This window comes from Glandiceps talaboti, chromosome 20 (genome assembly GCF_964340395.1).
Source record: "Glandiceps talaboti chromosome 20, keGlaTala1.1, whole genome shotgun sequence".
NCBI lineage: Eukaryota > Metazoa > Hemichordata > Enteropneusta > Spengelidae > Glandiceps > Glandiceps talaboti.
Window position 1 is genome coordinate 14527081 of NC_135568.1, and position 15009 is coordinate 14542089.

A 15009-nucleotide genomic window follows, 5' to 3' on the forward strand; every position below is an offset into this window, starting at 1 on the left:
ATTCCCTACTGCATTAGCACTGATACTCTGTGTATATTTTACAGCAGCTTCACTATATTCTTCGAGGTACATCAAACAATCACCATAAATTTTTAGTGCGCCAGAATCTACATGTATACTATCTCCAAGTTCTGAAAGTAATTCAATGGTTTTCCTTATTGCCTCTCCATCATCTACTGCATTGGTAAAATCTGTTGAATAGCATCCTCTGAAAAACGTACCCAACCGTAGCTGTACTTTTGCAGCAAGAACAATGTTCTTTATTCTATGGTCCATAACATCCATTACCAGCTTCATATCTTGTTCTGCCTTTCTAAGCAATGATTTATCACGTTGTCTGCTTTCTCCATGGCATGGTTGTGTACTTGGTTTTAGCTCATTATGCTGTCTATCATACATCTTCACATATATATGAGCTCTGACACAATAAGCATTCCAGTTGGACTTTGGATCAGGATTCTTTGCAAGCGATTTTTCACAGATATTCAGCCCTTCCTCATGTTTTTCAAGATCAGACAAAGATCTTGCAAACATTGACAACTCTTTCCAGATATTTTCATCACTGGATTCTGCAGCTTCAAAACATTTCATGGGATCTTCATAGTGTTCAGTGAAACCTAATGTTTTGATAAAACTTTGCATGTTAGAATCATGATCCAGAGTTGGTGCGTTGAAAAGCAGCTTTGCAATATAGCACCAGCATTGTGATATACATTGTCTGTCTTTAGACGCTTCCAGAATATTTTTGAGAAGTGTTAGCATCTTTTCAAGCAGGTTACTGAGTCCCTTGAACCAGTCATCATATTGGTTTGTGTGTTGTTTTCCTGATGGTCTTTTCACATCATTAATCCAAAGACGCATCCAACTCACAACCATAAATAACTGCCATTTACATCTTTCTTCATCTAACATTCTAACATCTTCAGATTCTCTGACAGCACATTCATAGAGAGTATTTGCCTGTTCATACCCTGGAGGTGACTGTTGACTCTCATCGTAACAGTCAAATGCCAAAGAATAGGCCTGCTCTGCAATACATCTCACCAAAGCACACTGTTGTTCTTCTGCGGAAAGAACAGACTCACCCCAGAAGAAGGTCTGCAGTTGTTTTGAGAAGACTTCTGATTTCTCTTGCATGCCTTTTCTTCTATACACATACACAAGGTTGGCCAAAGCATTCAAATTCCAGGGATCTTCCTCCAAGACTTTCTCGAAGTAGTCACAATCTTTTAAGTTCTCTTCAAGTTGGAAATCCAAAACGCCCAGCGTGTTCCACGGACCATAGCAGACTGGACCACTTTCATTTTCAAGTTGATTGTTGATACTTTCATAGCGAGACTTTAAGACTTTTCTGTCGGTTTTCTCATCCAACATTTTAAGTGGGAGGTGAAAATGTCCACATTCATCTGGGCAAGTTGGTAATTTTGATAGGCGTTGCACTACATGAGCTTCCATATTCTTCGGCTGTATGCACTTACAGTACCAGTTTACAATCAATGCTACGTTTAGGGTGTTGTGTTGCTAAAGAGTACCTACTAACACATTTTTATTTGTTTAAATATCTCTGATCGATATTACATTGTCACAAAGTTATATCTGGAAATATATGTCATAGTTATAAATAGACCAGTAGGTAAACACAACTTTGGGTATGTTGCTTGCAATGACAACTGTCCAAAATCTTAACGTATTGACATACTTCATGAGTAAACACAAGTGATAACTTCAACGAAAACAAAGTGAAACAAAAAATGGAGTTCTAAAAACTCATTTACCTGGAGTGCATTTTGATTTGATCATATGGTTTAATCTGACATGTTGCTTGAATTATTTACAGAATACATCGTCGCAAACAGAGAGAGGCTCGGAGAAAACGAAATTGGTTAATCATGTAGACTTGTCACATGACTGCAGTAGTTATTAGTTTTTTTAAGTTAATAAATCTAGTACACTTTATGATATCAAAATTATTTTTTTAACAAACACCACAAATAGTGTCTGAGTTCAGTCTGCACATCTCTTTAAGCTGCAACAGGAACATTTTTCAAAACCCTTTTGTTAGATAATATCATAACTAGGCAAAGCCCATAAGCTCGCGCAGGGTAGATTCATTTGTGACCGGCTGCCTGGGCCAGGGTTGATACACTTGATTTGGGTCATTTTCCAGGGGTATTGACCATCAAAATTTATTTTATTGAATGACAACTAATTCTCTGACATGGACGAGAAGTAAAGCAAGTCAACACTCTATGCAGTTGTTGGTTTCAAAAACCATCATAGCCATTAGATTAATATTGTTCATTTTCAATCAGCCAACTTATCATAGACCCTCCACCAATGTACGTTGGTCTTTGGACAATTCAACTCGATGATTTAGGAATGTTACTGTACCAACAAACATAGGAAAGTAGATATTCTTTTTAAAACATATAAAAAAAACAATTATCGACAATATAAACATCAAAACCCCACTTCCACAACCCGGAAATTAAACTGCGCTATGTCGTCAGTGGTACGTATCGCGTACCGCCGTGCATCAAACTTCCAAATAGTGAAACAATTTCTCCTTGTGGTACAGTGATGACTCGATACTCGTTACAATGTTACGATAATCGTGCCAACAGGCCTACTGTTACAACATTGAAATGCATGGTGATGTTATGTCGCCTATGATATACGATGATACGGTAGCGCGTGGAGAATGCACGTAGTATATAGAAGGCGCATGCGTAGTCAGTGCGCGCCGCAATGCATCATTGGGAGAACCACCAAATTTTTTCGCATAGTATATACGACGCGCATGCGTACTAGACATTGAGCCGCTTCGCGGCAGCTTTGCTGCCGCTGCGCGAGCTATAAGGCTTAAAAAAATTTGTTTGGTTCTGGTTACCTGACCGCATCTAGTTTTTCACGTCGACCCTAAACTTTATTGCACTGTTGATTGATGAAATTCAGTTTTGTTAGCAACTCAAAAAAATTAAAAAAACTACCAACTTGTGATGAGTTCGTTTGTAAATAGTTTAGTAAACAAAAACATTACATTACTTATGCTTTGTAATGAGTGTAAAGGCACATAAAAATACTGTCAATGGCAATGTGCACAACTGAAATCCAATGTCTGATATACACATACAGTGGGAGAAACACACCTCAAATATAAAAACACCCCTACAGAATAATGGGATATCCCATGGACTTTAGCCAAGTGATTATGTAAAATTATATCACCATACTTCCACTGTGAAAGACACCCATTTTGACAGAAAATCACTCTTTACGAAATAACTTGAAAACCACTGATCGGATCGCTTTCCTTTGAACAATATTTCTTGTACACACCCATAAGCAATTTTGAAATCAATCGATACAGTGGTTTATCACTTTAAGTTGATCAGATGCACACACACACACACACAGACACACACACACACACACACAGACAAAACTCGATGCCTATAGTATGCTGAACCTGAGTTTTAAAAAAAATTACAATGAAATAGAAGTATTAAAATCTCACCACTTTTAAGATTACCTTTTTGAATGTTAAAAAAATGTTTAGGGTCAGCAGCTTAAACTAGATCAGGTTCTTGAAAACAAACACTTTTTTTTTTATTTGGCCTTAGATGAGATCTGCTGTACACTGAGACAAGGCATTGTGGGAAATAAACACAGTTAGCAGCTTGATATATTTTTAATTATATATCAGGAGTACTCGTTTGATATAATATTTGTTTGGCCATTCTTATTTGTTTGTTTCCCAACTTTTTAAAGCAGTTTTATTGTGTCCTCTAAGGGTATAACCATGTGATTGTTCTTGACTTTGAACTATCCAATGATCAGTTAAGCAAAAACTTTAGCATTCCTTCTTTTGTAATAAAACCGATAGCCTTTCCTTCTTCAGTGGCCATTTCGTAAGTTGTATTGACAGTGCAACATATTATCTGATATACTCATCATGGACCTCTCCAATGAGGAACTTGACTATAATGAAGAAGGTGGCACGGCTACAGAGGCATCCATGTCTAAACACACCCGACCTGTGCCTGGTCCTGAACGGGCACTCAAACTAGTTGACAGTACTAGCATATTGGAACCTCGAAACCCATCACCATCAGCCGATGCGGTTTCACAATATGCAATTCTATGTTCTGGACTTAATCCAATTATACCAATACAGACTTTGAATACTACTACTCATGGAGAGGATAATATAACTCAACACTCGATGCAAGAATCAAGTCACACCCTTAGAGGTCACAATAAAACTGCTTTAAAAAGTTGGGAAACAACCTGTTATATCTCACTTTGTCTTCCTTCATATAATTCTGATTTTACATCAGGCACTACATGCCCTTGTAAAATCTATAATCCTAGACCAAACAATGTTGTTTTGAGAGGTGTGATAGATAATGTAAGATGCAATAGACTTTTCATGCAAAAGACTCTCTAGGCTAAGAACTTTTCATGCAAAAGACTCCCTAGGCCAAGGACTTTTTCCATTACAGAGTAGGATCTTACCTACTCTAAAAATTATCAACTTTAACTTGAAAGAAAAAATAAAACATACAGCCAATCCCTTTATTTCCTTATCCACTTATTAGTAATTGTCAAATGAATGATCTACCCAGATATGAGGTGAAGAGGTGAAAACTGGGCTAACGCAAAAGAGTACATGTATATGAAGACATGGCGTTGTAAGAGTTAATAAGGTATCTAGCTGCTACACCTCAGGCTTTCTTCTGATAGATATGAGGGTGGAATCAAGCTATCACCCTCACTAGCCACCTTTGGTTGCCTTCACAGTGTGCAGAATTGCCAAGGGGTCTAGCAGCAAGATTAGGCATGTAGTTGAGATACATGTACCATCATACCTTAAAGATTGGGCCTTTTCTGTGTAAAGTGGAAGGCAAGAAAAAGAGAAAGATGGGAATTTCACCATTGTTCTTTTTTAAATTTTCACTTTATTTTCCTCGAAGTCTTACACAGGCAGATCATTCAAAATACAATAGAGTAGGTGTGAATTATAATCTTAGTGGAAGATTGTCAAGAATCTATCACTGTAGCAGTAGCAGTAAAGAGATCACATGGACAAGATTTAGGTATATATTTTGGATTTTTTAATTTATAAAATAATTTTATCGTGGCTTTCTACTTGAATGTTTGTTATTGTATGTATAATAACAAATGTTTTACATATTTTGTACTGTTTGCAATTTACAACAATTTGTAAAGTTTGATTTTTTAAGTTGGAGATAAAACTATTCAAATTTATAAATTAAAAATCCAAAATAAATACCTAATCCTCATCCATATGGCCACTTCAATTTTCACTTTATTTTCCTTGAAGTCTTATAAGTTACAGGCAAACCATTCACATACAATAGACTAGTTGTCAATCATAGTCTTACTGGAAGAATGCCAAGAATCTATTTTTGTAGCAGTGACGTTATGTCTATTTCAACAAGTACAACAAACAGTTCCACTGTATCGGCTCTACTTCCTGGTATAACATGGTCATACACTATTTCTATATCAAAAGCTGTATCATTATAATATTATGTCATATCATTATATTATATTATATTATATTATTTTATATTACATGTATATTATTTTATTTTATATTATATTATATTTTATCATATTTTATTATTTTATATTATATTATATTATATTTAGATACATTGTGACATGCTCAATTACAATATTTCACTTCTTAAAATTTAAAAATAAACTTCCCATTCGTTGTAAATTTAGACATGTTTTTTCTTTCATTTTGTTTTCATTGAAGTTCTTAACTACTCACAGAACAATAGATTTCTTATCTATAATTGTTTTAGACTTTGATCCTTCAAATTGCTGACCAGCATATAAATCACTTCTTGTTATTCACAATGGAATTATGCAATGCACTAGCAAAGTTTGACAAAAAATATGGAATATGGTTGTTCTACGTCACAGTGTTTGAAGTACGAGTCAAAATGTTCAAAATTACTTTCCCTAATTTTTCTTTGATATTACTGGAACAGGTATAATTAATTAAAAAAAATGTTATTCTCCAATATTTTTCTTCATTCAACCAGAAGAAAACTATCTAGCAACTCGTAGTGACACTCATGAACATTATCTGCAAACAAAATCCAAAAGAGATCACAGTCCTATCTCGATCCTCAAAGATCCTCACAAATGGCTCAAATGAGTCTGAATCAGTGAATGTCTTGGACATCATGATTAGTGAAGACAATAATAATTAGAGAAATTCAACCAACCACATGTGTTCTAACATAATCATTGTAACCTATGTCACTGTAAACTTGGTATCAACAATGCTCTGAATCATGACAGGTCAATTTGACTTACAAACTATAAAGGTAAACGTAAAACAGGTTCCACGAGGTTAGATTCATGTTCGTAAAATTTGGATATCTATCCATATCATTGAATAAATGTTACAAATAAACTCAAACTTTGTACTGCATTAAAATACTTGAATAGATGTTATTCATTATCTTGAAATTTAAATTTGTAATTGAGGACCAAAAATAGCTGTAACTCTGCAAAACTGTTGATCCTTACAGAAATCTGTTGGACTCACGTCAACCAACCAATGATAAATTTCACACACAATGTGATAGGATTAATATCACTGGGTTGTTTTGTATAATGTCAGAAGAATTGTTGCTTGTGTTTCTTCGGTTGCAGATATGAAGTACGACTGGTTCAATATAGGCCATACGATTGGTCATATGACTGGTCACAGATTATACGTAGTACAATGGGTTAACATGTCAGTTGGAGAACTTGAAGTCACACATTTGTATTTGTGTGAGTCACACATCCAAGTCTCAGATTATGAGATACCCTTCCTAGATCTATACAATTAAAAATCAATTATCTACATCAAAATGCAGAATAATTTTTATTTTGGCAGCAAGAATATCAATCTCTTGTTTACATGTACACATTGGGTTTGATACTAGATCCAGATCTTTTTCTGCCTTTCTCAGCAAAATGTTATCAGCTTGTCTTCGACCTCCACTTGACTGACTTTGCTCATACATTTTGACATGTACATGTATATACGGTCGAGCAAAATAAGCGTTCTCATTGGCTTCTGTGTCAGGATTCTTTGCAAGTGATTTTTCAATGGTTTTCAGCACTTCCAGATATTTCTCCATGTCAGAAAAAGTTCTTGCGAACTCTGACAACTGTGGCAGATAATTTAACCATAGGATTCTGCGGCTTCCAAACATTTCATTGGATTTCTATAATGTTCAGAGAGAGCAAGCTCATGAAGGAACAATGGTACATTTCTATTGTACAGACGCAGAGAAGCCTTTAACAACAGCTTTCCAATATCACACCAACACTGTGCCTTACACAGTTTATCATCAGATTCTTCCAGTACATCTTGCAGAACTTTTAACATCATCACCAGTAGTTTGCTAAGTCTTACATGTTTTGTAAGAGTATAACGTATTTGACGCCTAGAAAGTTGGTCAACATCCAACATCCACACTGGAATCCAATTTGCGATGACAAATAACTTCAACTGATGTCTCTTATTTTCAACTCTCCTTGTCAGAAGTTCGTCAAATTCAGCTGTAAAGTCTTTTACCAAAGTCTCTAAAGTTCTCTGTGCCCACCACTTGTCATACTTTAAGTAGGACTGTTGAAACTGATCAAAGATCTGTGTGATCACTTCACTACACTTCTGTTTATTGGGACAGTCTGTAGCTAGAAGCTGTCGTAAGTGCTGGAATAAACTAACCAGTAAAGCAAAGAAAGCTGAATGATTCCGTACTTCATCAGCACTCATACACTGTGTATATTTTACAGCAGCTTCACTATATTTTTCAAGGTACATGAAACAATCACCATAAATTTTCAATGCACCAGGATCTATACTGTCTCCAAGTTCTGAAAGTAATTTGATGGCTTTCCTTATAGCTTCTCCATCATCTACTGCGTTGGTAAAATCTGTTGAATAGTGTCCTCTGAAATAGGTACCCAACCGTAGTTGTACTTTGGCAGCAAGAACAATGTTCTTTATTCTATGGTCCATAACATCCATTACCAGCTTCATATCTTGTTCTGCCTTTCTAAGCAATGATTTATCACGTTGTCTGCTTTCTCCATGGCAGTATTTTGTATTCAGTAGCTCGAGACACTGTCTCTCATGCATCTTCACATATATATGAGCTCTGACACAATAAGCATTCCAGTTGGACTTTGGATCAGGATGCCTTGCAAGTGATTTTTCACAGATATTCAGCCCTTCCTCGTGTTTTTTAAGATCAGACAATGATCTTGCAAACACTGACAACTCTTTCCAGATGTTTTCATCACAGGATTCTGCAGCTTCAAAACATTTCATGGGATCTTCATAGTGTTCAGTGAAACCTAATGTTTTGATAAAACTTTGCATGTTAGAATCATGATCCAGAGTTGGTGCATTGAACAGCAGCTTTCCAATATAGCACCAGCATTGTGATATACATCGTCTGTCTTTAGACACTTTCAGAATATTTTTGAGAAGTGTTAGCATCTTTTCAAGCAGGTTACTGAGTCCCTTGAACCAGTCATCGTATTGGTTTGTGTCTTTTTTTCCTGATGGTCTTTTCACATCATTAATCCAAAGACGCATCCAACTCACAACCATAAATAACTGCCATTTACATCTTTCTTCATCTAACATTCTAACATCTTCAGATTCTCTGACAGCACATTCATAGAGAGTATTTGCCTGTTGATATCCTGGAGGTGACTGTTGACTCTCATCATAACAGTCAAATGCCAAAGAATAGGCCTGCTCTGCAATACATCTCACCAAAGCACACTGTTGTTCTTCTGCGGAAAGAACAGACTCACCCCAGAAGAAGGTCTGCAGTTGTTTTGAGAAGACTTCTGATTTCTCTTGCATGCCTTTTCTTCTATACACATACACAAGGTTGGCCAAAGCATTCAAATTCCAGGGATCTTCCTTCAAGACTTTCTCGAAGTAGTCACAATCTTTTAAGTTCTCTTCAAGTTGGAAATCCAAAACTCCCAGCGTGTTCCACAGACCATAGCAGATTGGACCACTTTCATTTTCAAATTGTGACTTTCAAAGCGTGACTTTAAGACTTTTCTGTCGGTTTTCTCATCCAACATTTTAAGTGGGAGGCAAAAATGTCCACAGTCATCCGGGCAAGTTGGTAAACTTGATAGACATTGCACTACATGAGCTTCCATGTTCTTCGGCTGTATGCACTTACAGTACCAGTTTATAATCAATGCTACGTTTAGCATGTTGTGTTGCTAAATAGTAACACATTTTATTGTTTCTATATATCTTATCAATATTACATTGTGACAAAGTTATACCTGGAAATATATGTCTAGTACTGTCATAGTTATAAATAGACCAAGAGGTCAACACAACTTTGGGTATGTTGCTTGCAATGACCAATGTCCAAAATCTTAAAAAAATGGAGTTCTAAATAGTCATTTACCCAGTAAATTTTGGCTTAACCATATGGTTCAATAACGTAGACATGTCACTTGACTGCAGTAGTTATTAGTTTTTTAAGTTAATAAATCTAATACACTTTATGATATCAAAATTATTTTTTTTTAACAAACACCACAAATAGTGTCAGAGTTCAGTCTGCACATCTCTTTAAAGGTGATTCAAAATGCTCACATTCACTTTCGCTGATTTGCTACACGACATGTTTGTGAAATGCATTCTGATTTTAAAACTTTTAAAAAGCATCTGCAAACACCTTAAAATGACTTTTTTTTCAGTCACTTCCCTTCGGATTTACTTCGAGAGTTTTCGGGTATTTCCGGTCCCACCTAGACCACAGGATTTTATGACGCCATAAGGAGTACACGTTAGCTGCTGTAGCAGGAATACTTTTCGAAACTGTTTTACTAAATATAAGGCCTAAAATAATCGTTTAGTTCCAGTTACCCGACTGCACCTAGTTTTTCACGTCGACCCTAAACTTTATTGCACTGTTGATTGATGAAATTCTGTTTTGTTATCAACTATCTAGTTTTCCTGTCACAAGTTGTGCTAAAACTACCCACTTGTGATGAGATCCTTTGTAAATAAAGTCTACCTCATTAATCGCTATAATTCTTAATCAGCTAAATCTCGCCTGTTTTGTAAAAAGCAGAACGATAACATTTGTATAAAATATTTATTTTTATTGTCAAAGTCCAAATCTACTCCTGTGTAATATCCAACATGACAGATCAAAACCCTGAAGCATGTTATTGAAAATTAAAATCCATGGACACATACAGTCACATACAGTTATTTAAAAGAGCCACTGAGTGCCTTCAGTTGTAATTTTGGACTTTGGGCTTGGTGGGCGTGGAACATGTGTCACATGACAACATGTCTTTTACTCATACACATGCACATCAGTGTTACAAGCCCACAGTGGGCGTTGTTGCCTAATCAGTCACAAACCAGCAAGTTAGCTAACTGTGTAAGTACAACACAACTGACTTCCAAAACAGCTTACACATCGTATCCCAATCGCTTTCAAGTTTACCGACATCATCAGCTGACAGTGGACATTATCATCTTCCATGTTGGATCAGGATATGGACAAAAATATCTTAACAACTCACTTTCATATATATTGGCCAACAACTTGGTAGTAAAAGAGGACCAATCTGTTATGGTTGGAATTCCAGAAAGGGGAAAACTTGAAGGCAGTGTTCTCTGTGGTTGTACTTTTATGAGCATAGCGAGCATGATTGTAAATTATCATAAGAGTGCAGACACTGGCACTCAGAGTCATCTGGCATGAGGTTCATTTAATATTAGATATGTTTATCTGAAACAGCAAATTTTCACAAAAATCATACTTTATGATCACGACATTTTGTGTTCAAGGAACAATCGTGCCCTCACTTGCACATCGTCGCAAACCACGGCCTGTTTTACGGCAACGTTCTTAATGAGCCTCCCACTGGCTGTGGATGCATTCATATACTACATCCGTATTTATGGCATAGCTAATTTATTCATTTTGTACTTAAACACTACAACCAATCAGATTGCCCCTTGCATACCACGTGATATACAATGCCTTTGCAAGAGCCTAGTATGTTACGTACACTGAAAATTGACTTGGCCAAGTTGGGTTCTTGTTGCTGAAACTCTGTACAGTACCCGTTTATCAGCCCTTAATGTAAATGTTCAAAAAATCTTTCCCCGTTCTTACTTTATACTCTTTAACCCCGTCAAATATTGGTTATCCTAGTAGATTTAAATGAGACTATTAACTTTTACTCGGGTCTTTTGAATCGCCAACGTTTGCTGTTAATTGAACATCGTCGCTAACTCCCGGGTGCTAACCACGGCCTCTTTTACTGCAGCGTCAAAAATTTGCTGTTTGAAAGTCTATCATTTCTGTTGTACTCCCCAATTATAGTTTTAGGACTTCTTTTGGGAAAGTTGTATGTGTGAGTACCCTGTAGTTTTTCTGCTTTGCCGCAAACGCTGCAGTTGCCATGCCATAACATGACGCTGGCCATTGTTGTTATCTGAAGCACATTCTTTGAGAGACTTTGATTGGTCAGATTATCATGATGTCATTGCTTATGAATAATGTATTACGTATACGTGAGATATAACTTTGACAGCTGTAAAATGCCAGAGTTTTATTTCAAAATGCAGTGGTAGAAATAATAACTCTGGTTTGCGAGAATGCACTTGCATAGCATTTGCATGCAGGTCTGCAGTGCAAATACCGCTAGTATGCACATGCAAGTAACCACTAAAAAACACATACACGCTACCAACACCAGTCATAGGTGTAGCACCCCCATGACAGTATTTTGCAACTTATACATGTGACAAATGTCATTTTTTCTAAATGTTTGTAAACTAAGCCTTGCAAAAAAGTTTAACATTATACCCACAGGGAATGTCGCTGCATGGTTAAGCACACACAATATCAACAGTGCACATAGGTAGTCTTCTTACCTGAATACATTATTAGCATCATCTCTAGCAATATGTAAATATTGAGCACCTGTGACATCATGTGTGAGTTTAACAGCTGTCAAGTACAGTTCTGGGATTGTTTTCACCTGTAACAGAGTAAGTGTATATTAAAGTGTGTTGCTTTTATTATTTTATTCACTTTAACTTTAATATCAGTATGGAGCTGGTATTGATTAGAACTTCGGTGAAGTGATGTCAGGGCTTTGATAGGGAACTTCAGTTAGAGGTTGTCCACAATCTGATTAAAATCGTATGTAGTGTACACATGCTATTGCTGTTCGGCTGAACGTTTACTGTGATTTGTTCTTTTGTGAGTGCTGACGTTACATACATCTGACACAACACCATAAGCATTCCGGTACTAAATCTCAGCGCTGAGTGAATTCACTCATAATGCACTAAAAGTTCACACACAAGTACAGTTCTTCAGAGTACTCTGTTCACAAAGAGCATGAGAACAGAGCGCAGACAACGACGTTACATATGAGTAAATATATTGTAAGACAGATTCTGATTGGCTACTTGTAAGTACGAGATTTGATATGGGAATGCCTACGGTATTGTGACAGATGTATGTAACAAGTGCTCACGAACGAAACAAATGACGGTAAACGTAAAAGCCAAACAGAAATCATGAAGTGTACAATACATGTATATCGGATTTTAATCAGATGATTGAGGTTGCACCACTTCTAGTATTGTTTGATTACAAATACTAATAGAAACAGTTGACAACACAAATAACACCAGTTGCCTAACAAAGCATATTATACATTACTTCTATCTAAGTTCTAATAGATACTGTCAGCTTTGTACTGATAAGCGAAAGTGACTAAAGCCAATATTCCCCACTACAAACACATATTAAATTATGCATGGCAACTGGACGAGTTCTCTCATTAGGTATTCAGATTTTACATTCAAACAAATTGATAATGTTTATATAGTATACCAAACCCCTCCCCAAAAAACAAACAAACAACAACAACAACAACAACAACAACAACAGCAACAACAACAACAACAACAACAACAACAACAACAACAACAACAACAACCATCAGTGCCTTATTGTACATATACTGCACCACCTTTTGCATCACTCAACAACCTAAATTTAGACCTGACTTTGTCAAATTCCTAAACTATTAATTAATGACATGTCTATGTAATAATTTACCTTATCAATTGTAAATCCATGGATATGTTGTCCAGGTTGGTAGTTCTGTGCCTTTTCTAAAACTGCTGAACTTGCCCTCACACTGTACTTTCTGCAACCACATCTACTAAGGCAACACATATGACTTCTTTTAACAACATGCACACCAATGGAAATGGAAAGCAAGAAAATGAAATCTAACTGATTTCTCATTATGAAGGTTTTTGTTAGAAGTCCACACTTCACTGATATTCAAGAAATTGTGAGAAATATTTACCATTGTCATGATTGTTAAAATGATTTTAAGAAAACAAACATTTTCAGATCATTTAGTTACATCATGTTTTTTATAGTTATAACTTATACTAGTTATACATGTCATGTTGAAGTGGCTATCTTCGAGTGATTATTTCAAAATACATCTCAATTATTCACTTCTTTTTCTCACCTTCCATTCGCAATCTGTGCCAACGCTCGCCTGTGCCTCAATGTGAACGCTCGCAACATTTTATTTTCTTCTTTCTCTGTCCAACACCTTCTGATCACATCACACGTGAGTGTATAACCTTAATTGACCTTTGGTTTCACAACATGACCCCAGTTTATTTGCTTCTTACATGTGTACTCCAACGTCTCGGCTCCCTAAGTAACTAGTTATTTTACTTCGACTGTAGTTAATATTCCATCGTTTGCAGCCGTCTGTTTTGAAAGGGCATTATTTACTTAGAGTAAATATGATAATCCAATACCCTCCGTAAATGCATTCACGATTCAGACTAATTCCATAGGAAAAAATTACAAAATTGTATTATGCGTTCTGCTAGGGAGTCATAACATTGTCTGTGTGTCGACTGTGTGAAATAAAAATAACACGAAAGCTTACGTCTTAACTTACCTATTTTAACGGGAAATTTTATCTTAAAAAGGTGTCTTGGCTGAACAATTGTATATGGTGCTTCGTGCTTAAAAAGGAGTGTGCCGGGCAAGAAGGTAAGATGATAGTGTGTTTAATATGACGACACTGTGACGCTAATAAAGTTTACCGGGAAAGGGGGGGGGGGGGGGGGAGGTTACACTTTACGAATACAAGTTACACGATGTTCCGAGGGGGGTGGAATGAATGCGAGGTCAGAGGAATTGCTTGATTTATGGTTTGTCCAGTACCACTTTAGATGTTCTATTTGAAATCCTCCTCCTCATCATCATCATGAAACATCATTATCATCATCATCATCATCATCATCATCATCATCGTCATCATCATCATCATCATCATCATCATCATCATCATCACCATCATCATCATCACCATCATCATCATCATCATCACCACCACCACCACCATCATCATCATCATCATCATCATCATCATCATCATCACCATCATCATCATCATCATCATCATTGCATCATCATCATCATCATCATCATCATCATCATCATCATCATCATCATAACTATCATGATCATCATCACCACCACCACCACCATCACCACCACCACCATCACCACCACCACCATCATCATCATCATCATCATCATCATCATCATCGTCATCATCATCATCATCATCATCATCATCTCAACTTGTCCTACATTGTAATTATCATCATTATCACTACCGTGATTTCCTGCTTCTATTTTCTTTGTGTGTGTGTGTGTGTGTGTGTAAATTATAGATGTAAAAAAAAAATAAAGTAAATTACTTTATTTTTTTTTTACATCTATAATATTTGTAGTATTATTTTATTTTGCATGACGTTCCGTACACCTTTTTTTTCAGCAACATAAACTTTCTGTCATCATTAATTTCTGTTGTAACTTCTATTATCAATTC

The 15009-nt window shown here is 36.2% G+C and overlaps 1 protein-coding gene across 1 annotated transcript in view; it reads right to left on the bottom strand.

The window, feature by feature from the left end:
- Nucleotides 1–13724, bottom strand: part of LOC144450468 (presequence protease, mitochondrial-like) — a 44233-nt gene extending 30509 nt beyond the window's left edge. The window contains exons 1-3 of the mRNA XM_078141079.1: nucleotides 13621–13724; nucleotides 13194–13296; nucleotides 11993–12099 (exon numbers count right to left, since the gene is read on the bottom strand). Of these exons, the coding sequence (XP_077997205.1) occupies nucleotides 11993–12099; nucleotides 13194–13296; nucleotides 13621–13679 (269 nt within the window). The 5' untranslated portion in view covers nucleotides 13680–13724. The remainder of the gene's footprint in view (nucleotides 1–11992; nucleotides 12100–13193; nucleotides 13297–13620) is intronic.
- Between the last annotated feature and the right edge of the window lie 1285 nt (nucleotides 13725–15009).